This window comes from Natrix helvetica, assembly GCF_964273705.1.
Source record: "Natrix helvetica genome assembly, contig: HAP1_SCAFFOLD_268, whole genome shotgun sequence".
Taxonomy (NCBI): Eukaryota; Metazoa; Chordata; class Lepidosauria; order Squamata; family Natricidae; genus Natrix; species Natrix helvetica.
The window spans coordinates 14749-40736 of NW_028113509.1; the positions used below are offsets into that span (position 1 = coordinate 14749).

Genomic DNA, 25988 nt, shown 5'->3' on the forward strand with positions numbered 1-25988 from the left:
AGACTGTGCGGCCTCTGTTCCCGAAAAGTGCTAAGTAAGATTTCTGCTTTAATGCAGGGATCTTGGATTAGGGCCACGAAGTACATTCGGCACGAGTTCGGAAGGATTTTTAATTGCTCAGGGTGAGAAATTGGGAAATTGGCCATTTAAATCCACTTCTGGCAGCTCTCTATAAAAGTTTCCTCTGCCCTCTGCTGGTGAACCAAAAAAGAGATTATTGCTGTCTAACAATATATCTACCATAGTTTAATGGAAAGAAGATCTAGGGGTGACCTAAGAGCAGTATTACAGTATTTGAGGGGCTGCCACAAAAGAAGGGGGAGTTTCCACCTATTCTCCAAAGCACCAGAAGGCAGGAGAAGCAGCAATGGATGGAAATGAATCAAGGAGAGAAGCAACCTGGAATTGAGAAATTTCTTGACAGTGTGGACATTTATCCAGTGGAACTGCTTGCCACCAGAAGTTATGGGTGCTCCATTTTAAAAACAGGGAGGGGGGGCTTAAGAAGAGATTGAACAACCATTTGTCTGGAGTGGTTTAGGGTCTCTTGCATGACCAGGAGGTTGGACTAGAAGACCTCCCAAGGTCCCTTCCAATTCTGTCATTCTGTTACTGTGTTTTTGAGAACCATTTTGGTGCAGTAGTTAAATGACACGGTTAGAAACTGGGAGACTGGGAGACGGTGAGTTCATGTCCTGCCTCAGGCACAAAACCAACTGGGTGATTTTGGGCCGGGCGGTCTCACTCAGCCCTAGGAAGAAAGCAAGCAATGGGAAAACCATTTGTCAGAAATGGTGTAGGTAGAGTCCTGCTTAGGCAGCAGGGGGTTGGACTAGGTGACCTACAAGGTCCCTTCCAACTCAATCTGTAAAACCTCTGAAATTTTCCCCAGGTAGCCATCAGGAGTCAAGATTGACTAGGAAACACCCCTCTCCCACAAAAGAGTTTTAAATTCTTTATTAACTGCTTATGAGCTTCTAAGGAAAAGGAGATGATGCTAAAAGGGAACAGTTCTTCTTCATCGATTGTGTCGGGCGTATGTACAGATAAGTCCTCAACTTACAACCACAATTGAGCCTCCCAACTGCATTTATAACTCGTGATGGTCAAAGCAAGTCATCACCTTACCAGACCCAATTTTACAACCTGTTTTTGCGTTGTCATAAAGCGAATGCAACCATCATCTATGGGTCGCTAGGTGGCATGTTTTGCCCTAGACTGAAAAATAAACTATAAATAAATAAGCTAAAAGGAAGTTTTTTAGGGGGGGGGGAATCTTAAATTACAGTCACGGGACTCCAAGGTCCTGCAAATAGCCATAATTGCACTCCAGTCCCCGAGTATCCAAAATATAATCATGACCGGGAGGGAGGGGAGTAATGTCATAAGTTCAGAACCAGGTCGTAAGTAGCCTTTGGGGGATCCATCATAACTGCAAACCGTCACTAGATGTAAGAAGTCGAGGATTACTTGAATCAAAGCTCAGAAAGTGACTGGAGCATTTAAGAACAAAACAAAAAATACAAAAAGTTGGGAGATCCAGAAAGACAAGACTTGTGAAAATAAACCAATAGCATCTACTTACCTTGTATTTAAAAGCTATTTATTGACACATTTTTAAAAATCTGAACCGTAACAGACAAGAAAAATAAAAAGACATTGTTTTTCTGATCGCTTATGCAGAGAAAAAGATTTCACTCAAGAGTTGGGAAGTTAGGGCAAGTGGTCCTAATTGCGGCCCGCCAGTGGCCAGCAGAACTAGCAACAGATTCTGACAGTGAAGAGGTTGGGGAGGAACCTGGGCCAGTCCTGGAGTCTGTGGAAGGCTCTGATGGGACTGTGAGAGGCAGAGAGGGAGCCAGAGCCGTATGCCAGTTATCAGCTGCCTTTGGAGTCAGACATCCATAAGACAGAGGAACAGCTGGAGCCTGTTCCCAGTGTGCACATGCGCAAAGTTGCCAGACAAATGGAACAGCTAAAGAATGGGTTGACTTTGGAGTAAGGCCAGAGGTGGACGATGAATGGCCCCTCCCAGAGGAAATAAAAGGAGAGTGGAGTTTGCAGGTGACTTAGTTTGGTTAATTGGTTCGTGACTCTGAGACTCCTTAACAAGTTTTGCAGATCTTGGCCTTGCAGCTCTCCCAAGCCAGAGAAAGTCTGTGACTGTAAATCCTCCCTTGAAACACTTTGCTGGATGTGAATGAGCAGAACTCTCAGTCAATTAATAAAAGGGGGTTTTGTCAGGACCAGGAGTTTGCTTCATGCTCTTGGGAAGCCTCGGTCATAACACTGGGTAGGATTGAAACAGGTTAATTGCAAGAGGGATGAGTTAATTCCAGGACCGATCTCTTGATCTGGTAGCTTCAAAAAAAATCCACTAGAATAAGAGATATTGATGTGGGCAGAGAACAGAGGTATCTTCACCATTGGAGAACTACAAGCCAGGATCCATATTTGTCAGGGTTTGGCAACCTGAAGACAGGTGAACTTCAAGGCAGCCAACTCTGGGAGTTGAAGCCCACCCATCTTCAAGGGGTCAAGTCCTAGAAGACTTGGCCTAAATCTTCTACGTCCCAATAGGCTATAAGGAGGACAGAAGTTTCAGCAGAAGTTACTCTACCTTGGGCAAACACTGATCAGCAGAAGGAATCAAACACAAGAGACAAACCTAGTTCATCTTAGCAGAAGTCTTGGTCTTCAAGAAGTTGGCTAGGCTCATCCACCTGGATTGTGGCCCCCAGTGGACAGCAAGCAGGGAAATGACCTTGGATGGTCAGGCCTGTTGTGGCCCACCAGCGGCCAGCAGAGCTGGCAGCAAATTCAGACAGGAGGTTGGGGAGGAACATGGGCCAGTCCTGGAGTCCCGGGAAGGCTCTGATGAGGGCTCTGTGTCGGAGGCAGAGAAGGGGCCAGAGCCGTATGCCAGTTATCAGCTGTCTCCAGAGTCAGGCAGACAAACAACTGGAGCAGAGTTGCCAGATGAAGGGAACAGCTAAAGAACAGGGATCAACTTGGGAGTCAGGCCCACAGGGGGATGATGAATGGCCCCCTCCCAGAGGAGATGAGCAAAAGGGGAGTGGAGTTTGCAGGAGACAATTAGTTCACTTAATTGGTTCGTGGCTCTCGGAGACTCCTTGGCAAGTTTTGCAGATATCGGCCTGGCAGCTCTCCAAGCCAGATAAGGTCTTTCAAGGTCCTCCCTTGAAAAACTTTGCTGGATGTGAAGGAGCAGAATTCACAGTCAATTAATAAAAGTGGTTTTTGTCGGGACCAGGAGTTTGCTGCATGCTCTTGGGAAGCCTAGATCAGAATAAAGCCACACATTTGGCCGAAACGCCTTCTTTTAGGAATTCAAAGTGAAAACGTGATCTTGTTTCCTTGTGGACCAACTCTTCCATTTCTCAAGACGTCTACACACATGTTTGCGCTCAGCTTTCAGCTACTAATACTGCTACTGGCAGCCAATTGTGACAAGATTTGTGTGGGTTTTTCCCCCCATTGGCTATTGAACAGCTTGAGGCATTTCGCTCCATGCTTTGGCCTTCTTCTTAGCCAGAGACAGCCACGGAGGTTCAGTGGAGCTGCAGGAGGCCACGGGCAGGATTGGTGGCAATCTGGTGTCCTTTTCCACCCGAAGACTTTCCTGCGGGAGGATTCTGGTATGTCCTTCTGAAAAACAATGTGAGACATCAAAGAACATCTGAAGGCTACGGACACCTAAGAAGAATCACATTGTTTTGGTTGTCCCCTAGATGCTTTTTTCCAAAAAGTTAATTTGCCTTTTTAAAAATTTATTCGAAAACATTTTACTTCCTCTCTTGCTTCCTCCTTTTTTTCCTTCCCTTTTTCCTTTTTGCTCCTTCCTTTCTTTTTTAGCTTCCTTCCTTCCTTATCTCTGTCTTTTCCTTCCATCCATCTCTCTGCCTTCTTTCTTTCTTTCTTTCTTTCTTTCTTTCTTTCTTTCTTTCTTTCTTTCTTTCTTTCTTTCTTTGTCTTTCTTCCTTCCCTTCCTTATCTCTTTCTCTGTCTTCCTTCCATTCTTTCTTTGTCTTCCTTTCTTCTTTCCTTATCTCTTTCTCTGCCTTCCTTCCCAGTTTTTTGGGGGAGCAGCATCCAAAAAATAAAATCCCCAGCATCCCCAAATCAAAAAAGAAAGAAAGAAAATGTTTTCCTTCTCATCCAAGAAGCTTCTTCAGTTCAAGTTCTTCAGGTTCGGTTCTTCAGAAGCTTCTTGGTTGAGAAGTGAAACATTTTCAAAGGAAAAAAAGCAAGAAAGTCCAATTGCCCAAAGCATCTTTGGGACAACCATGACCTGGACGATTGAGACATGAGGATTTTGGTTTTCTTTAAAGAATACAGAATAACAGAGCTGGAAGGGGCCTTGGAGGTCTTCTAATCCAACTCCCGGCTCGAGCAGGAGGTCCTATTCCATTCATTCTAGTATACTATTCCAAAGGAAGGAAGGAAGAAGTGAAAACAGCTTAGCTAACTGGGCAAAGGGGCTTTGTGGTGTTCCCCCCTTATATACCAGATCTGGGATCTCCAATTTGGCAACTCCAAGACCCTTCCACATAGTAGGTAGCTGAGAAATTCTGGGAGTTGAAGCTTAGACATCTTAAAGTTGCCAGTTGAGAAACATTAATCTAGATATGCATTCAGATAATGGATTACAGATTAACAGAGTTGGGACCTTGTAGGTCATCTACTCCAACCCCCCGCTCTGCCCAAGCAGGAGACCCTATACCATTTCTGACAGATGGCAGCCCAGTCTTTTCTTGAAAGCCTCCAGTGATGAAGCTCCCACAACTTCCGAAGGCAATTTCTGTTCCTTTGGTTGATAGTTCTCGTTTTCAGAAAATTCCTCCTTATTTCTAGGTAGAATATCTCCTTGTTCAATTTCCACCCATTATTTCTAGTCTGGCCTTCAGGTGCCTTGGAAAATAGCTTAACCCCTCCTCTGTGTGGCAGCCCCTCAAATATCGGAACACTGCTATCATGTCTCCCCTAGTTGTTCTTTTCATTAAACTAGATATACTGAGTTGCTGCATCCGTGTTTCAGCCTCCAGTCCCCTCATCCTCTCTGTTGCTCTTCTCTGAACTCTTTCTAGAGTCTCCACATCTTTTTTATAGTGTGGTACCAAAACTGGATGCAGGATTCTAGGGGTGGTCTTAGAGCATTTAGGCTCTTCCTAAGAAATTGTGTTTTGTGGAAATTGACGTCACGCCGAAAGCATTGCAATATTTATGGTACAATCTCTTTGGCCAGAGATAGGATTTAAAGGAATCCCGTTTGCTATTCCTATTCTTAGCATCGCAGTGAGCGAAGACAGCTGTGCTAATATAATGGAAGGGGTCGAGATGGGCCTCTTTATCTGGTCTAGGACAGCTGTTCTTCTGGAAAAAAATAAAAATAAAGGAACAGGAAGAGGAAGTGGGATTGAGCATGCAATACGATCATTTCATTGACCACCTGAATTCTGAATTAGATCAACAAGCAGCTCTTTATTTTGTCCAAAGAAAGACAAGATCAAAGCTGACTTCTAACAAAATGAAATTAAGTGGTGAAAAAAAGTAAGGTTCTACAGTGAGGCAAAATACCTCAAATGCACAGGTACAGTATACAGTAGGTGGTACCTTGCTCAATAGTGGTAACTGTGAGAGTTCTCTTGGAGTCCTAGTGGACAACCATTTAAATAGGAGCCAGCAGTGTGCAGCAGCTGCCAAAAAAGCCAACACAGTTCTAGGCTGCATCAACAGAGGGATAGAATCAAGAACATGTGAAGTGTTAATACCACTTTATAATGCCTTGGTAAGGGCACACTTGGAATATGGCATCCAGTTTTGGTTGTCACGATGTAAAAAAAGATGTGGAGACTTTGGAAAAAGTTCAGAGAAGAGCAACAAAGATGATTAGGGGACTGGAGGCTAAAACATATAAAGAATGGTGGCTGGAACTGGGTATGTTAGTTTAATGAAAAGAAGGACCAGGGGAGACATGATAGCATTTTCCAAAATCTCAGGGGCTGCCACAAAGAAGAGGGAGTCAAGCTATTCTCCAAAGCACCCAAGGGTAGGACAAGAAGCAATGGATGGAAACTAATCAAGGATAGAAGCAACCTAGAACTATGGAGAAACCCCCTGACAATTAGAATATCAGCGGAACAGCTTGCCTAGAGTTGTGATGCTCTGTCAACTGGATGTTTTTAAGAAGAGACTGGACAACCATTTGTCTGAAATGCTATAGGCTTTTCTGCCTGAACAGGGGGTTGGACTAGAAGACCTCCAAGGCCCCTTCCAATAACTCTTATTCTGTTATTCCGTTATTACCTTTGGCAGCCAACTGCGCTGATTTCAACAGTACTTTACTCTCCAGTAGACACACATTTTGGTAAGGGCCAGTTTTCTTGGGAAAACTATTGCTAGTAATGGTTACTTGCTGTAAAATAAAAAAGAAAAATTCAATCTAATTTTTTAAAAAAAGAATTAAAAATTATATTTAAAATTTAAAAGATTTTTCAGGAGGATATGGGACAGTTTTCTGGAGGCTCACGCCGATGGGATAGATCCACCTTATATGGGAGGCAGCTTGCAATATAGGTAGTCCTCAACTTACGACCACAATTGACCCGACATTTCCATAGCTGAGTGAGACACTTGTTAAGTGAGTTTTGTCCCATTTTGCAACATTTCTTGCCTCAGTGGTTCAGCGAATCAACGCAACTGTTGAGTTAGTGACACGGTTTTTAACATTTAAAAGTGAAGCTGGTTTCACCATTGACTTTGCTTGTCAGACGGTCGCAAAAGGGATCATTGCAACCATCATGAATACGAGTCAGTTGCCAAGTGTCTGAATTTGATCACGTGACCATGGAGACGCTGCAACCATGATAAATATGAGACAGTTGACAAGCGTCCAAATTTTGATTAAGTGACAGTGGGGATGATGCAATGGTCGCAAGTGTGAAAAAAGGGTCATGTTGCTTTTTTCAGTCCTACGGTAATTTCAAACAGTCGGTAAATGAATTATTTGAAGTGGAGGGACTCCATTATTCCCCTGGCATTCCACACACCGATAGAGTTGCACTGTGTTATTCTGATATCTGTTGTGTTTTTACTGTACCTTTTCTAGGTGAGATGCACTTATAACCTTTGCATCCTCTTTTCCCCTTTTGGCTGTGCCTTCCTCCCTCTTTTTCTGTCCCTTGGCTGCCACCTCGTCCTGGAATCCTTGCTGCTTCTGTTTTGCCACAGAGACCCAAGCCGGCTGAACGGAGGCGCTTCCTGAAACCACTGCAGGGGTTTGTTCTACAAGAGAAAGGAATGGAAACACAGCTCCACGTTTCAGGATTTGTCTTCTCAGCTGGGACCTACCGTGTTTCCCCAAAAATAAGACCCTGTCTTTTTTTTCACCACCAAAAAAGGTATTAGGTCTTATTTTCAGGAGGATGTCGTCCATTGACTCAGCTCACTTGCAGCGCGACAGCTGTTCTGACCGAGGCTTCCCGAGAGCATGAAGCAAACTCCTGGTCCCGACAAAAAAACCTTTTATTAATTCACCTCCAGCAAAGTCTTTTGAGGAAGGATTTACAGTCGCAGACCTTATCTGGCTTGGAGAGCTGCCAGGCCCATATCTGCAAAATTTGACAAGGAGTCTTGGAGAGTCATGAGGCAATTAAGTGAACTAATTGTCTCCTGCAAACTCCACTCCCCTTTCGCTCCTCTTTTATTTCCTCTGGGAGGGGCCATTGACCGTCCACCTGTGGCCTGATTCCCTCTGTTCTTTAGCTGTTCCCTTCGTCTGGCAACTCCGCACGTGCACACACTGGGAACAGGCTCCAGTTGTTCTTCTGCCTCCCTGATGTCTGACTCTGAAGGCAGCTGATAACTGGCATAGGGCTCTGGCTCCCTCTCTGCCTCTGTCACAGAACCCTCCTCAGAGCCTTCCCCAGACTCCAGGACTGGTCCCTGTTCCGCCCCAACCTCCTCCCTGTCCAAATCTGCTGCCAGCTCCATTGGCCATTGGTGGGCCACAACAGCAGCCGCAACCTCCTTTTCATTGTCAGGGGCCTTTAGGAACCTCTTCTGTGGCTGGCAAGGCTTTCCTGAAGGCCCCTGCAGCCAATAAAAGAGCTCTGGATCAATGCATTGATCAATGCAGAGCTCTGCAGAGGCCTTCAAGAAAGCTGCAATAGAAATGGGCCAGGAAAGCAGGTGTTGGGGTGTGCGAGGAGACCTCAGGGTATGCTCTACTACAACACCCATCAATTTCCCACTGTACAGCAACTACATTGTAACCAGAGATGATTTCCCTTCACCCAACGAAAAAGGGAGGGAAGAAAAAAAACAAGCCGATTTGTACAATTCTACAGCGGTTATAATGAAAGTTGCATAGCTTAGCAATGACATCTATGGCATTGGTTGCTTAGTTCTACCTTGTTGGCCAATGTCCTCCTGGCTCAATAAGAGAAATACCTGAAGGTTTGCTTGCTTGTGACTTGGTGCCTCCTTCTCCACCTTTTGTCTTCTGCAGCTTGGTGTCGTCTTCTCCAGCTTTGGTCTTCTGCAGATTTTTTTCTTGGAGGCTGGAGTTTGCAACCAAACCCTTAACACCCATGGTAAGATGTTGAAGGTTGGTTCCAGAATTTGCTGCCTTGGTTTCTGTTTTTACAGAGGATGGTGAAGGAACTACCAATGGCATCAGCTTGGGGGGGTCCCAGTGATGTTCTGTTTGGTACTTTAGCAAAGAAGAAGTTCTCCTTAGTTTCACTCCAAATGGACTTTCACAGTTTTGGACTTCCTCACTGGAAGAATTCAAGGGGACCCCCGTGTTTCTATTAGCCCCATCAGGTCTTTCTGGAGTGTTTAAAATTTGTGAGCCTGCACCTAGTAGAGAAGTTCCTTCAAACAATTCTGGTTTTACGGGAGACGTTGGAGAATTTCGAGGGTAGGAATTGTCGACAGAGTTTGAACCTCCTGAGAGAGACCTCTGCCAGGCGGGAGCGATGGTGAATCTCACGGGCTTCACAACAGAAGGCTTTGTCTGGGTCTTGCTCATCTCCGTAGCTTTGCTTTCTTTCTCGGTGATGACGTTTCCTAGCTGAACTCCAGGAGTGCTGACAGGAGGGTGAGTTTTGGAAGCCACCTCAGTAGATCCCACAGTGGCTAATCTTCCAGAAAAAAGACTACCCAACTCTTGAACGGTGCTGTCCGCAGGTTTCTTACCCACTGCATTTAGAAGCACAGCTCTATCAGAATCAGCCTCCAACGTGGACAATGTGCCCTGCAAAAAATCCGTCTGCTTCCCAGGGCCTTGAGAAGGCTGAAATTCAACATCTGAAGGCCCTCTTCCATTTCCATCGATGGCGTGTCTATTCTTGTACATTAAGTCCTTTGGGGCATCTGAGGAAACCTTCAGAGCAGATGAAGAAAGCTGTGGAACACCCAACGCGGGACCTGCCTCCAGAGAAGGAGAACCGTCCTCATAGACAGCTCTAGCACATGCTCTGTGTCGGTTCCTGGCAGGTTTAGAAACACTTGCTCGGGCATCTGTACGTTGTGTGCGTGCTGTCTGGTTATCTTCTGCTCCATGTTCTTTCCCTACCTTACTCTTTGGCAAAGCAGAGGGTGATGCACTATGGAGTCCAATGGCTTTTGTCTTCAAGTGGAGAGATTCGGAGATCTCTGTGACATCTGGACCACCCTGTGCTTTTTGAGCAACTGTGGGAGGACAGGTTCCTTTCTTTTCCTCCTTGTCCATATTCTCTCCTTCTCCATCTTTGATGAGAGAGGATGGTACATTTGGAGAGGGCTTGGTGGAATTCAACTGAAGCTGAGTCTCCAGCAAATTCTCGGCCTCTGATATCAAGACGGATGTTCCATCTCCATGTAGGTCAGTGCTGCAGGAAGAAGGCAAAGCTTCAGAGGCTCTGGTCCCAGGTGATGCATGGTCAGTCCCATCTTCGTTGACATTCACCACACCGTGGCTCAACAAGCCTAGATAAGAAAAATGAAGAGAAGAGAAAGTAAGGGTTTCCAAAAATTACAAAGCTGCATCTCATTTATCTTGACCATGTCATGCAGGGGAATTCACTGGGAAAAATAATTAATTAGCAGTAGAGGGAAACCAGGCTGCCACAATAGCTGGAGGCTCTCAAAGCTGATACCAGCCAGAGCATGGAACGACTCAAAGAAGCAGAACAGAAGATTTGGAGAGACCAGAGATCCATGGCAGCTCCAATAGTTGGACACAACTGAATGGATAACATCAGCAGCAGCATCACTTCATAAAAGTCATAATCTTCATCACCATCATCACCACCACCATCATCTTCAATATCATTCATCAACATCATCATCACCACCATCATTGTCACCATCACCATCATCTTCATCATCATCATCATCATCACCATTATCTCCTTGGCGGGGGGTGGTGGTGGAGTAGATCACCTATAAGGTCCCTTCCAATTCTGTTAACCTGTATCTGTACCTCCCTCACACCATCATCAATATCTTCATCATCATTATCAAGAACATCAACATCATCATCATATCATCTTCATCACCAACCTCCTTGGTTTCCAACCTTCAAATCTCAATACAAGAAAGCTCTCCGTTGCCTCCAGAAATATGTACCACCAACTGGTTGTAGGAGATGACCAAGCACGAGGATGGGGGCAAATGCATCATTACTCTGGAGTCCCTACGGCCCCAAAAGAGGCCTAAGTCCAGTCCCCTCCCCTCAACCTTGAAGTTCATTGACTCTTATCTGGGGCCAATTCTCATTGAATTCAATCCAGGCTCCTGATTTTCTGCACTGACACCGTTGGCCTTACCTTCCCAAGGTTTCCTCTGACCAGCGAGGACTTTGGAGGGACTTCTTTTATCTTCAACAGGCTCCAGAATTTGCTGCTGCTCCAACATCTGCTCCACCTGATGTGACAGAGATGATCTGTTTAGCAATTGGTACAACTTAACCCACCATAATTCCAGCCTCAATTATGTTTATAAGTTAAAGACTAGCTGTACACAGAGTTGACTTGCAGAGAGACAGACAGCAAACAAATTTAATAAATGAATAAATTAAATTAAATACAGGCCAAAATTTATGTTGCTAAGCAAGACAGTTGTTAAGTGAACTTTGCCCCATTCTATGACCTTTCTTGCCACAGTTATTAAGTGAATCACGGCTGTTGTTCAGTTAGTGACACGGTTATTAAGGGAATCTGGCTTCCCCATTGACTTTGCTTATCAGAAGGTAGCAAAAGGAGACGTGACCTGGGACACTGCGACCTTCATAAATCTGAATCATTTGCCAAAGGTCTGAATTTGATCACAAGACGATGGGGATGCTACAACAGTCGTAAGTGTAAAAAGTGGTCATAAGTCACTTTTTTTGATGCCACTGTAACTTTGAATTGTCACTAAATGAACTGTTGTAAATTGAGGCCTACCTGTAACTATCTATCTAACCCTCTGTGGTTCACAGTTTTTTTATTACCTTATAATATAAAATATGAAAATACCGAAGCAAATAGGGGGAAACCAAAGGGAGGGATAAAGGGACTAGAGAAGCGTACAAAAGAAGGGGGAAAAGTGGGGGGGGGGGGAAGGTGTAGACTTCCAACTCCCTTTGTTGCAGTAGAATAAGGCATAAACATCCAATCTCAACTTTTTACTTTTCCATAATAGTATAAACTAGCAATTTCTAGAACAACAGAGCTATGTAATCGGTAAAACCCCAAATCAGTTTCATTTTTTCCCACCCCAAGCAGAAAGTCCTGCTGTGGTTTCCAAGGAGAAACAAAAATAATTGTGGTTTTTTTTTTCTTTGATCAAATCAGACAATTTAGCTATCTGTGCTAACTCCATCAACTTTTGCAGCCATTCATCCAGGGCAGGAATTGAAGCATCCTTCCGTTTTGGGGCATAAATTAATCTTGCGGCCGTCACTAACTAAGTCTCTAACTAGAGGTGGGTTTTACATACTTTTACCATTGGTTCGTAGCACACCAAAACTGTGAGTGTGTGCTGGACTTGAACATGTGGCTAAATAGGACTGCATAGCGCCGGAGAGGGTGGCGGGTCTGCAAGTCACCACTACCGGTTTGCCTGAACCGGTGCAAACCGGCTGAATACCACCACTGTCTCTAACTCTCTCTCTCTCTCTTTCCCCAAAGGACCTTGTCCTAACAGCTACTCACAAGAGAATGGTGACTCTTCTTTGTGAACCCTTTCTGCTTCCGTGGGTTCATTGCAATCCTGTGCCTGGCTGCCGAGGTGTCCAGGCAGGCCAGAAGAGAAGCCGGGGTGTTGAAATCTACCGGAATCCTGTGGCTGAGGGGCAAGATGGGACTCCCCAGAGGAAATGAACCGCGATGTTTAGAAAGAGACCCTGAAGTGACCTATAGAAGAAGACATGACAATATGCTTTAGCTCCTGTCTGTTGTGGCCAGCAGATCTGGCAGCAGATTCGGACAATGAGGCAGTTGGGGAGGAACCTGGGCCAGTTCTAGAGTCTGGGGAAGGCTTCTGAGGAGGGCTCTGTATCGGAGGCAGAGATGGGGACAGGGCCGTCTGACAGTTATCAGCTGCCTTCAGAGTCAGACATCAGTGAGGCACACGAACAGCTGGAGCCTGTTCTCAGTGTGCGCATGCCCAGAGCTGCCAGGAGAAGGGAAAAGCTAAAGAACAGGGGTCAACTTTGGAGTAAAGCCACAGGTGGACAGTGAATGGCCCCTCCCAGAGGGAATAAAGAGGAGAGAAAGGGGAGGGGAGTTTGCAGGAGACAATTAGTTTAATTCATTAGGGTGAAGATCTGTTCCTGACTTCTTGCCAAGTATTGTCTGCTACAGAGTGGCATTTGGAAGATATCAGCCTGGCAACTCTCCAAGCCTAATAAAAGTCTGTGTAGTGAAATCTCATGAAAGACTGTTGGCCGGATCTTTTGCTGGATACCTGACTGGTATTTACGCAATTGTCTTCGCCATCTGTCTCGTCTGAACTCACAGAGCTGCAGAGCTGGATAGGGGCAGAGGGCTGCAGATAGAAGAGAGAGGAAGAAAATTAAGGCAAATAAGAAACGTAGGATTTTTGGGAACCTATCAAAATGGTAAAGGGATGCGGTGGCTCAGTGGCTAAGATGCTGAACTTGTCGATATGAAAAGTCAGCAGTTCGAATCCTTAGTGCACTGTAACAGAGTGAGTTCCCGTTACTTGTCCCAGCTTCTGGCTAGCAATTCGAAAGCACGTAAAAATGCAAGTAGAAAAATAGGAACCACCTTTGATGGGAAGGGAACAGTGTTCCGTGCGCCTTCAGCTTTTAGTCGTGCTGGCCACATGACCACGGAGACGTCTTTGGACAGCGCTGGCTCTTTGGCTTTGAAACGGAGATGAGCACCGTTCCCCCTAAAGCTGGGAACAGGTAGCACATATGTGCGAGGGGAACCTTTACCTTATCAAAATGGTATATATATTGATATTCTGTTCTTCTTAAGGTAATGAGATTGCATAAATCCCTTCCAGGAACTATGATGTGCCCCAGAATCTGGATAGCTCTTAACACTAAAGTAGAAAATCCATAAGATCAATGATCAATCGAGGGTTGGATCCTGTAGAACCGTGTTTCTCAACTTTAGCAGCTTGGAGATGGGTGGATGTCAGCTCCCAGGATTCCCCAGCCAATAAAGCAAAGCTGGCTGGGGAATTCTGGGGGAAGTTGAAGTCCACCCTGCTCAAGCTGCCAAGGTTGAGAAACACAAGTGTAGGGTAAGATCTGGTCATGTCCATCTGATGATTCTCATTGAGGTTGACGCTAGTATCCCACTGCCTCTTAGTGGTCAATGCAACTAAAGACACTGCATAGGATCTACACTCTATAAAAAAATAAGATTATTTCAGAAGGTTGTGAGAAAAGGAGGGTTAGGAAATACCATCAAAGGGTGTGTGGCATAATCCTGGAAAAAAGAGGTATTCACAAGGTGCTTGACTCTTTGTCCTTCTCACAAGCCATAACCTGTTGATGTTGTTGAAGTTGTGAATGCTCCAATACTGGAAGAATTTAAGAAGAGACTGGACAAATTAGCAGGGCTGTTCCCTGTGACCTCTCAGCTAAGAAATTTCAGCAGGTCCATACCTGGTGAGTTATAGGCGATGTCAGAACATCATGGATGGTGGAGATGTCTAGAAGGCTTCTGGGCAAACCATCATCAGAGAGATTCTCTTGCAAGGATGCATCCCCAACCATGTCACACAACGCTTCAAAAGGCGCTTCAAAAGCGAATTTGTCGTCCTGCAGTAAATCTTGGTTTCCCGTGCTTCCGCTGAATCTGAAAGTTGAAATAAATCTATTTAAGCTTTTTTCAAAGGTTGCCACCACTCGAAAGGAGAAAGCAAATGTTAAGACTTTCTTTTTTTTGCTGCGGTCTTTAAGTGATTCACAGTTGTTAAGTGGCTTGCCCCGTGCATGTCGGAAGTCAGCTGGTCGCAAAAGTCACACCTGGGGATTGTGTGACTGAAGAACTCTGCTTCCATCAGAAACACATATTCGGTGTCATCAGTGGTGGTATTCAATGTTCAAGTTCCTTGCACCCCTAACCCTTTAGAAAAAAAAACGCACGGGTCTTCAAACCTGACAGCTTTAAGACTTGTGGACTTCAACTCCCAGAATTCTTCCTCCAGTCATGTTGCAGCGATGTCATCTGCACGGATCTGCTCCATCTTTGGTTTCTTCAGCGTGGGCAGGGCTGCCGCTGAAGATGCCGACGAGCCCCCCGCTGCCACCAGAATAACTGCTGCCATCTCCTCCTCCAACAGCACCACCACATTTGCTGCCTGGCGCAGCGGCTGAGGTGAAGCCAGCAAAGCTTCCGCTGGCGCCCCCACCCGTGGCAGCGGCGCCTCCCCCTCCGCTCGGAGCACCTGAGCTCAGCCCCACGTTACCCCCGCCCCCTCTTCCTCCGCTGTGCTTTTGAGGAGCCATGAGGCCTTTTTCCCCCCTGCTCCCCCCCCTGCCGCCTTCCTACTGGCTCCCGCAGCTTCATGGCTCCTCAAAAGCATGGCGGAGGAGGAGGGGCCAGGGGTGATGCAGGGCTCAGCTCAGGTGCTCCGAGGGGAGGGGGAGGTGCCACTGCCAAGCGCGGGGATGCCGGCTGGAGCTTTGCCGGCTTCACCTCAGCAGCAGCGCTGGGCAGCAAATCTGGCAGTGCTGTTATAGGAGGAGGAGGTGGCAGCAGTTATTCCAGTGGCAGCGGGGGCTTTGGGGCTTCACAACTACCGTCAGTCGCCCCGTGCTCATCAAAACAAGTCCGGGGAGGTCCTTTGCGGGCAGCCAGTTCTAGCCGCCTGCAAAGGACCTCCCTAGCTTCTGGAGCCTGTGGCAGTGGAAATCACTGTGCAGCAGTTGCAAACTGCCACGCGGTGTTTTCTTGCCACGTGCGCAGCCGCGCAGCCGCGCACCTTAGAGGGAACATTGCTCCTAATCCTCAAGCATGGAGAGTGGAGAGAAGGCGAGAACAGCGCAGACTAAGTCGGCTATTCGGTGGGGGAGAGCATCCCGCCCATTTTCACAAGGCACACCTGGGGACTGAGACTTAAGGAGATGCTGTACGGAGGGGCAATTGTGTGTGTGTGAGAGAGAGAGATCACTTTGCTCTGGGACTTGCCAGAAAAGTGGGAGCGTTTGGGGAACATTTGGAGCCATAAAGGGTTGATTTGAACTACCAGCTGCCTGTGTTACCTCTGTGCCATTCCCTCGAGTCATCACAGATTCCCTGAACAACTAAGGCAAGACAGGTCATAAAATGAGGCAAAACTCACTGAATTGTCTCGCTTAGCAGCAGAAATGTCGCTTAGGGGCACCTTTGCAGTTGCAAGTTGAGGCCTACCTGTGCCATGCAATGCGCTGCAATACAACACACACACACACCAGCACACATGTAATCGTTTAAGCCAACCCCACACTGCTAATTAGCCCCATCTGGATGGGTGAGGAAAGGAGCAGTCTAGCTTCCTCCCTCTTTCATTTCTGCAAGTGAAGCCATCCCGGGGGGAAAACATTTTGCCATTCAAAACTGTCGGGAGGCAGGCTTGCAAAAGGGAAAGAGGAAATTCCCCAAATTCCAAAGCCAGCAATGAGATTTGTTTGTGCACCCACAGGAGCGACAAACACTTCCTCGCCAGAGACACACAGAGATGGGCAGGAAAGCTCACTCGGTTTCCCCAGGCGAATGAAGCAAGATGGAGTCCAGTGGGGGAGAGCCACCATCGCTGTTGTCCTGGCTTGGCCTTCGCTTTGCCTCCTCTGGGGAGGATGGGGGATCTTTGCTCTTCTTTTTCTTGGCGAAGAGGTTCTTGAAGGTCTGGAATTTGGATTTTTTCTTCCCTGTGCAAAACAAAACAATAAACAAACCCCACCAGCTTAGACTGGTTTAATAGCCATAGCCTTTAGACTTATATACTTATATGCTTTACAGCCCTCTCTAAGCGGTTTACAGAATCAGCCTATTGCCTCGCAACAATCTGGGTCCTCATTTTACGACCTTTTATGAAGGATGGAAGGCTGAGTCAACCTTGAGCTGATGAGGATCAAACTCTTGGCAGTGAGCAGAGACAGCCTGCAATACTGCATTGTAATAACTGTGCCACTACGACTTCCTTCCTTCCTTCCTTCCTTCCTTCCTTCCTTCCTTCCTTCCTTCCTTCCTTCCTTCGCAAGTAATAACAGACTTATATATTGTTTCACAGTGTTTTACAGCCCTCTCTAAGCAGTTTACAGAGTCAGCCTATTGCTACCAACAATCTGGGACTTACTGACTGGAAGGACGGAAGGCTGAGTCAACCTTGAGCCAGTCAGGACCAAGCTCCCCACAGTGGACAAAGTTAGCCTGCTATAGCAAATGATAGCAATAGCAACAGCAACAACACCTAGAGTTATATACCGCTTCACAGTGCTTACAGCCCTCTCTAAGCAGTTTACAAAGTCAGCCCTTAACAATCGGGGTTCTCCTTTTACCGACCACGGAAGGACAGAAGGCTGAGTCAACGATGAGCTGGTCAGGATCAAACTGCCGAATTGCTGGCAATCGGGAGTCAGTAGGATTAGCCTGCAGTACTGCATTCTAACCACTGTGCCACCACGATTTAGCTACAGCTGCGAATCTAACCACCTTGATATGCCAAGCCTGTGATTTTCCACCTTTTATTACATTTTGGATTACTGGATTGCATTTCAGAGCTCCATGGAAAAGTAACCACAAAGGACTCCCTGGTGCTCTCTTACCTTGGTTGATTTCTTGCAGACATTTCATTACCAAATTAGGGAATGTCATCAGTGATAGAAGTGAGGAGGCTGTGGTGGTGTAAGAGGAGGAGGGGGAAGGGGAAGGGGAAGAAAAAGGAGTAGGAAGAGGAAGAAGAGGGGAAGGGGGAGAAAAGAGGAGGAAAAAGGAGGAGAGGGAAGGGGAAGGAAAAGGAGGAGAAAAGACGAGAAAATAGGAGGGGGGGAGTGAAAGGAAAAGGAGAGGAAAAGAAGGGAAATGGAGAAGGAGGAGGGGAAGGGAAAGGAAAATGGAAAGGAGGAGAGAAATCAAGTAGGGGAAGGGGAAAGAAGAGGAGGAAGGAGGAGGAGTGAGGAAAAGAGGACGACAACTGTCGGGTCTTTGGTACTCTCTGAGCTTGGTTTTTTCCTTGCAGACGTTTCATTACCAAACTAAGCAACCACATCAGTGCTACTAACTAAGGCATGGAGTTTGCTTTCACTTGGAAATTGAGCTGCCAACATTCTCCTTTATCAAAATCAACCTGGCGTTTTTCTGGGCTGCGGGGAGAGCTGCATGTCTGCCACACAAGAATGATAAAGCTTGCAACCCCTTGGAGCCCATGCGCCAAAGACAAGCCAGCTTCGTGCCTGAGGCAGCTGATGACTCCGACTTGCAGAGCCATCATGCGATGGGCAGAGGCCAGCTCTGAAGGGACCGTAGCCCATTCTTTGGCTCAGCCAGAGGCCGTTCTCACAGCTGTGGGGACTCCTTTGAGACAAAGACGAACACAGCGTCCTTCAAGTGGGGCTTTTGTCTCCTCGTTTCTGCAAATCAGATTTTTTTAAACCCCCCCCTTTGCCTAAACACTCTGGTGCCATGGGACCACAGTGCGAACAAGACTGTGACACCACCATGCGCTGCAGATGACAAACAACGCAAACAACAGAGGGACTCCCTGTTTTTCCCTCTGGGGTTTTGGAAACCTCTGAAGCGGAAGAAGCTTCTTGGATGAGAAGCGAAACGTCTTCAAGGAAAAACAGTCTGTTTGCCTTTAGAAAAAGCATCCTTGGGACCTTGGAGGTCTTCTAGTCCAATCCCCTGCTCAAGCAGGAAATCCCATATCATTCAGTTGCCTCTTGGGGTGGGGGTGGGGAAGCACTCTTGGGAGAACCTGGAGGATGGAGAATCACCATGGACCTCCAGTGATGGAGCACCCACAACTTCTGGAGGCAACTTCATTGTTCTCTCTGTCAGGAAATCTCTCCTTAATTCTATGTAGGAAGTCTCTGAAATTGGCTTTTAAAAAGTGCAGAAGGAGAGACGCCCCCTCCCACTGTCCAGACCCTGACTCTAAAACCCAACGACTTGAAAACTCTCTCCCCCCACCCCCGTTACTTTTAAGAACTCACCTGAAGATGCGTCGGCCGCTTCCTCGCCATCCAGCGCTTCCGGTTGCTCCTCTGAGGTGGTCATTGCGATGCAGTTCCTAGATTTGCAAATAGAGGAAGCAGGGAAGACATTTATCCAAAGGGTTGTGATCCTTGTGAGGCACCGCCAGTTTCATCTCACAACTGCACAACGGGAGCTGCTCAGGATCTGGGGCGCTTCTCAAAGCCTCCCGTTCTCCGGCTCCAACTGGAAAACGATCCTTGCTTTTACGGAAAGACTCGCCCACCCTTTCAGGAAGTCGGGATCAGGGTGTGCAGGAGAGGAAAGAACCCATTAAAAGGCTGCACACTTTTTTAAAAAAAATATTTTAAACACCGCTGGAGGAGAGAAACTCATGGGCCCAACCCTAAATATGTTTTTTCCGGAGACTTCTTCTGACAGGCATCCAGGAAGCCGTAGCCTGGAGTTGACTCAATCCAAACATCTGTGGTTTGGGAATATTTTTAAAAGAAGGCTCTAGTCCTTAATGATAAGAAAACAAAAGAGTCGTGGCATGGGTGTTTCTAACCAAACATGATTTTTTTTAAAAAAAATTAAAAGTTTCAAGCAATCCTGGATGGGACGGCTAAACCCAACCAACCTTTTCCCAGTTGGTGGGTCTTTGGCCTAAATCCCAAATCTTCTCCACATTTATTTGGGCTTTGTTCAGTTTTCCCCTCACTCCAACCATTGATAAAACAATCACCCACTCATCCAGGCCAGAGTTTGATAGTTTGCAAGCCCTAACGTGGTTTGTTGACTTTGACTTAGCATTTCTAAGAAGCCGTACGATTTGCGCATCGTGGTTTATGATTCAGCATGGAACACAAACCCTATTGACTAATTCCACTAATCTCAATTAATCTATGATGATAGTCTCTAACTGACTCTCTCTTCTAGGGCAAAAACTATATGCATTAAGAACCCCAGGCATACAGGTAGTCCTTACAATCAAGTTCCAAATTTCTGGTGTTAAATGAGAACTTTGTTAAGTGAGTTTGGCCCCATTTTACGACCTTTCCTTGATACAGTTGAGAAGTGAATTACTGCAGGCATTAAGTGAGTCACATGTTTGTCAAGTGAATCTGCCTTCCCCGTTGACTTTGCTTGTCAAGCGGTCCAAAAGGGGATCGCGTGATCCCAGGACACTGCAACCGTCATAAATATGAGTCAGTTGCCAAGCGGTTTGAATTTTGATCATGTGGATGCTGCAGCAGTCGTAAGTGCAAAAAATGCTCCTGTTTCTTTTTGCAGTGCCACTGTAACTTAGAACGGTCAATAAATAAACTTTTGTAGGTCGAGGACTACCCATATTAAACCGAGGAAGTAAATGCAGGTAGGTCTCAACTTACAACTGGTCACGTGATTGCATTTTGGACATTCACATTTATGGCTTTTGCAGAGTCTCGTGACCACAATTTATGGTATTTTTTGCTGGAAAATAAACATTTTCTTCATGCCACTCCAAAAAAGCCTATTGTGGACAATGGATTTGCTGAATGACCACCGTGTTTGCTTAACGACTGAGTTCTTTCCTTAATGACTGCTGCAAAAACGTGGCAAAAATCAGGCATGGCCACACGTCGGCTTGCTTAATGGTCAGCGAGACGTGCCGCTGTAATTCCAAGCTTTTATTATGGGAGTTGTATGGAAAAAGTCACCAATCCACCTTCGCATGCAAGTGACTTTTGCTTCTTTTGCAGACAACTGCCAAACCCAAGAAAGATTTGTCGGAGCAGAGGAAATATGACAGTAGGGACAGTGGGAGGTCCCTTAATTGTAGCATGAAGCACAAGGACGGGCAGACCATTTATTAGCATTTGAGCAATCTGAAAAGGGAAAAAGGATCTCATGCATAGCAGTGTCCACAAAACAAATCCTAACAGGAAACAGCTGGTCCCTGGATTGCCCTCTGCCCCACTGAAAGCAACCCAAAAGGGAATTCTTTGGCCATATTTACCCAAGCGCAAAAGCCAAAGAGAACTGAGGGCAGGCCACATTTCTGCCTCAGTAAGGCCACACCTAGAATCCTGCATCCAGTTTTGGTCACCATACTATCAAAAAGATGTTAAGACTCTAAAAAGAGTGCAGAGAAGAGCAACTGGGATGATTAAGGGACTGGAGACAAAAACATATGAAGAACGGTTGCAGGAACTGGGCCTGGCTGGTCTAGGGAAGAGAAGGACCAGGGGAGACACAATACCAGTCTTCCAATATCTGAGGGGCTGCCACAGAGAGGAGGGGGTCCAGCTATTCTCCAAAGCACCCGAAGGCCAGACAAGGAATAATGGATGGAAACTGAGCAAGGAGAGATTCAACTTGGAAATAAGGAGGAATTTTCTGACAGTGAGAACAATCAACCCATGGAACAGAAGTTGCCTTGAGAAGTTGTGGGAGCTTCATCACCAGAAGTGTTCAAGAAGAGACTGGACTGCCATTGGTCAGAAATGGTGTAGGGTCTCCTGCTTGAGCGGGTGGTTGGATTAGATGACCTACAAGGTCCCTTCCAACTGTATTAATCTGTTCGTTAGTCAGCAAAACAAACATATAGACAGGTCAAAATAGGTGATGCCCAGCAGTGGGAAAAAACCCACCGGGTAACAAACCTGTATCTTTCAGGCTGGGTCAAATTTGTACAATTGCTGTATCCACCCCCACCCCACCCCCATTTTTCATTCCAAATTGCGAGTCGAGGGTGTCCCCTGAACTCTGTCCCTTCATAACAGAATGACAGAGTTGGAAGGGACCTACTATGTCTTCTAGTCCAACCTTCTGCTCAAGCAGGAGATCCTAGGCCAGGCGTGTCCAGACTTAGGCGCACTACAACTTGTAGACGCCAACTCCCAGAATTCCCCAGGCAGCCATAATAACAGAATTGGAAGGAGCAGGACAGAATCACTGAGTTGGAAGGGACCTTGGAGGTCTTCTAGTCCAATCCTCTGCTCAGGCAGGAAACCCTATACCATTCCAGACAAATGGTTATCCAATCTCTTCTTTAAAACTTCCAGTGTTGGAGCATTTACAACTTCTGGATGCAGGTTTTCCCCTGATTAATTGTTTTCATTGTCAGGAAATTTCTCCTTAGTTCTTCCTAATGCCACGTGACCCCCAACCATAAAATTATTTTATGTTTTCCGTATTTTTTTTGAAAATACGTGTTTTTTTGATGGTCTTAGGTGACCCCTGTGAAAGGGCCACTTGACCCCCAAATGGGTCCAGACCCACAGGTTGAGAACCACTGCCGTGGTTCTAGGTTGCTTCTCTCCTTGAATAGTTACATTCATTGTTTCTTGTTCTGCCTTCAGGTGCTTTGGAGAATAGGTTGAAAACCACCCCCCTCTTCTTTGGGGCAGCCCCTGAGATATTGGAAGACTGCTATCATATCACCCCCTAATCCTTCTATTCTTTCTTTTTCTATCTATCTATCTATCTATCTATCTATCTATCTATCTATCTATCTATCTATCTATCTATCATCTATCTATCCATCTATCTATCATCTATCATCTAATCTCCTTGACATTTCAAACACGTTATTTTATTCTTTTCCATCTTCTGTCTTGCGTTTATACATACAGTATATTTTCTTTAAACAGTTCAATGTTGTTTTTTAAGCACAACCCAACAGGATGGGACAAATGCCATTTTCCTGCTCAGCAGGTCATCCACAGCACAAGTCAAATGCACCACACTATGATTTTGAGGCACCCAACCCATTAAATCATAAGGCAGCCAAGTGTAGGCTCTGAGTGTCATGCACACAGACACACACACAGACACAGGAATCATGATTCTACGGCAGAATTTGTTAGCTAAGCACGGCGGAGGAACGCGCGTCCCTCTCTGCTTCATTTCAGGAAGTGTGGTGTGGAAGTGTGGAAACCAAACAAACTTTGTGGGATTTGTGAAACGTGTGGGATTATTACCTCTATCCCTGCCTGCTCTCAAGACTCTGAGCTGCAGTTGCGACTCAGGCCTGGATGATGGTGGAGAAAGTGTCTTGTGTGGTTTAGTGTTATTTCTTGCCCGTCCCTACAACACAGTAAGAAACCCCATGTCCGCATTCAGGGCTCCTCACAACCTCACAAACACTTGGACCCAATGTGTTTCTAATTCACCCACCGCCAGCCCAGGCTTCTCCCAACCCCACACCCGAGCAGCAGCATGCCTGGCAAACCCCTCGTTTCTTTTTTCTTTTTTAATTGCAAAAAGCAAGAACGTCTCTCCCTTCTCCAGCCCACCCCTCTCATTTCCTCTCCACCACCCACCCCTTCCCTCAAGTGCAGGATATGGTATCATACTTCTGGAACTGGATCAGAGCGCCCGCTGAAAAATGCTTGGCGTTTTTCAGCTAGCTAGCAAGGACTCAGCAGCTCTGCCAGACAGAGTTGATTTCATTTCAATGGGTTTTAAGGGGAGGGGCAACTTAAAGGGGGTAGGGGGTGGGAGGCAATGTGGAGATATTAAATTTCCCCCCCCCCTGGTTTATTTGAGTCCAAGTGGATTCGATGCAGATGTTCTGGGGCCAAGGAATCCTATCTGCAAGGCACCCTCTGGGTGGGTTGCCAGAAGGGGCTCTCTGTCACAGTAACATCAAACATTGAGAGCTACTGTACAGGTAGTCCTCGATTTACGATAGTTCATTTAGTAACCGTTCAAAGTTACAATGGCACCGGCAAGTGACTTGCGACCATGTTTCACACTTATGACAGTCGCGACCATGTTTCACACATGATCCAAAATCAGAGGCTTGACAACTGATTCATCTAACTAGATTGAACTAGATGACTTGCAAGGTCCCTTCCAACTCTGTTAATCTGTTAAATCTCACAGCCACGACTCTTTTGGGTCCCATTAACTGAAGATGGATAATTTTCTTGAAGGCTGACTTGGGAAAGCTAAGCTGGGTTCAGCCCGATAAGTCTATGGAGGGGGAACGTTCAAAAATATATATATATAACTGTACACCAGAGTGGTATTGAGATATACGGGAATGGAGATGTTCTGGCCACGCCACCAAAAATTGTACGTTCTTGCAAACTTGGTGACTGAAAAATGTGGGAACTTCCACTCCCAAAATTCCCTAGCCAGCATAGGTTATTTCATGTTCTTTTATGTTCCCATCCTGTCCAGTTGTGAACTCTACTTCATTCAACCTAAGGCTTCATAAAACAGTTTAAGGATTTATTATCACAAGCTATGAAGAATACGGTAGCTCAGTGGCTAAGACGCTGAGCTTGTCGATCAGAAGGTCAATCCCTAGAGCCACATAACGGAGTGAGCTCCCGTGACTTGTCCCAGCTTCTGCCAGCCTAGCAGTTCGAAAGCATGTAAAAATGCAAGTAGAAAAATAGGAACCCCCTTTGGTGGGAAGATAACAGCGTTCCGTGCACCTTCGGTGTTTAGTCATGCCGGCCACATGACCACGGAGACGTCTTTGGACAGCACTGGTTCTTTGGCTTTGAAACAGAGATGAGCACCGCCCCCTAGAGTTGGGAACGACTAGCACATATGTGCGAGGGGAACCTTTACCTTTATCACAAGCTAAGCATGCTCTTTTTTCAAAAGCCCAAAAAGGATACAAACTCCAAAGCTTTCTTATCCTAAAGCAGCCTGCTTTCCGAATTACCATAGCCTCCTGATGCAAGGGAATTCCATTCTAATCAATTACCAATCAATTACCAATTATTAATAAATTACAATCACTAACTGGTTCAGCATCTGAAATTTTTTTGGTTCTCCAGTTCTCTGGAAACCCCCTCTCCCTTTCTTAATAAACCAGCACAGAATTGTCGTGTTCCTGATCAATATCCTCCCTCCCCACCTTTTTAAAAAATTCATGGCACTTCAGGAAAAGCAAAAAGTTTTATGAGCAAACTCCTCTGTCAAATTTAAGCATGCTTTCGTTCCCAAAGGCATCTCAAAATCTGCAGAGGTTGCTTGGAGGTTTACAAGATCCCAAACTATTTACTACAACAGAAGAACGGAGGTTGTAACAAGGAAGGCGTTGGGAGTAAGTAAGTAACTAAGTTTTGTTTTGTTTTCCAGCATCCACTAAACCTGGGCTGTCTTCCGAAGGAAGAGAAAAGCAAGGAAGCGTGAATGAAAACTACTTACTTGTTAGTCTTCAGACAGTTGTAAAAACCTGCCATGATCTTTTACGGATCTTACAACCTCCGGTCAATCTACAAATATTTGAGGCTTCATCTTGCAGGCAGAAGAGTGTTTCCCGCCCCCATGCGAGCTGCTTGAAATGAACACTGAGAAAATCCACACTTGCCAATTTCCCAACGCAACCACAAAGATACGACAGCCTTTTGCTGATACAATGTAAAGTCAGAGTAGGTTTTGCAAAATTGTTCCCAACACTGGTACGAACTGTTCACTCCGCTCTTTTTCCTGTCTTGTTCTCTCTCCCTCCCTCCCTCCCTCCCACTCTCTCATTCGCTCGCTTGCTCTTTCCCTCTCTCTTCTCTCTCTCTTTTTCTCTCTGTTCTTTCTCTCTCCTCCCTCTCTTCTCTCGCACCACTTTTTTCTCTCTCTGTCTTTGTCTCTCTCTCTCTCCTCTCTGTCTTTCCCTCTCTCTTCTCTCTCCCTTCTTTCTCTCCTCCCTCTCTCTCTCTCCTCTCTTTCTCTCTTTTCTTTTTCTCCTCCTTCCTCTCTCTTCCCTCTCTTTTCTCTGTCTCTGTCTCTCTGTCTCTCTTTATTCTTTCTCTCTTTCCAGCTCAACCAAACCACAGCATCTCAGTGCCAAATCTTAAACCATTTGTCTCTTTTTGGCAAAGATAACAAGAGCCTCTGGACAAACAAAAAAAGGAACTGTCCCATCTCCCTGGGATTTTTTTTTAAAGTATAGTTTTAATCATTGCAGATAAACATTTGGAACGAGCCAGGGAACTAAAAGCATCCGCGTAAACAGTTTATCTAGAAGAATATCAAGTTGTTCCTTTTGGAAGAAGGAATGCCAATATGCCACAAAATAGTTGCAACATATATATATTCCTGACTAGGCTTCCCACCAATTCAACCAATCCTTTTTCCTTTTCGTGGCCAGCAACATCCGATGGCCAGTCATTTTTGTGTTTCTTATTTTGCTTCCCTTTTTAAAAAAAACTTTTGCTGAAATTGGAGAGATCTATCTAATTCTACATGCATCGTGCTGGTTTGACTTCCGTGTGCTGGGGGAGGGGAAGCATTCGCATCATAAATACATGGGAAACATGGTTAATTCAATCTAGCACCCTTATCTTCTTTTATTAATCGTGATTTGCAATTAATTCACGCCATTTCAGCGTTTTCTTC

At 45.8% G+C, this 25988-nt stretch overlaps 1 protein-coding gene across 3 annotated transcripts; it reads right to left on the reverse strand.

The window, feature by feature from the left end:
• Positions 1-1581: 1581 nt before the first annotated feature.
• LOC309382361 (uncharacterized protein) lies at positions 1582-25072 on the reverse strand. 3 transcript variants are annotated; one of them, XM_081971870.1, is made up of 11 exons: positions 24804-25072; positions 18668-18744; positions 16210-16381; positions 14135-14327; positions 12958-13038; positions 12204-12404; positions 10836-10932; positions 8473-9993; positions 7121-7305; positions 6328-6436; positions 1582-3666 (listed from the first exon to the last, which is right to left on the reverse strand). In XM_081971870.1, the coding sequence occupies exons 1-11, from the start codon at positions 24836-24838 to the stop codon at positions 3503-3505; spliced, it is 2835 nt and encodes a 944-aa protein (XP_081827996.1). In that variant the 5' UTR covers positions 24839-25072; the 3' UTR covers positions 1582-3502. The 3 variants fall into 3 exon arrangements, with proteins under 3 accessions (XP_081827996.1, XP_081827995.1, XP_081827997.1); XM_081971869.1 differs by having other exon boundaries at positions 1582-3669; XM_081971871.1 differs by lacking the exon at positions 6328-6436 and having other exon boundaries at positions 1582-3669.
• Between the last annotated feature and the right edge of the window lie 916 nt (positions 25073-25988).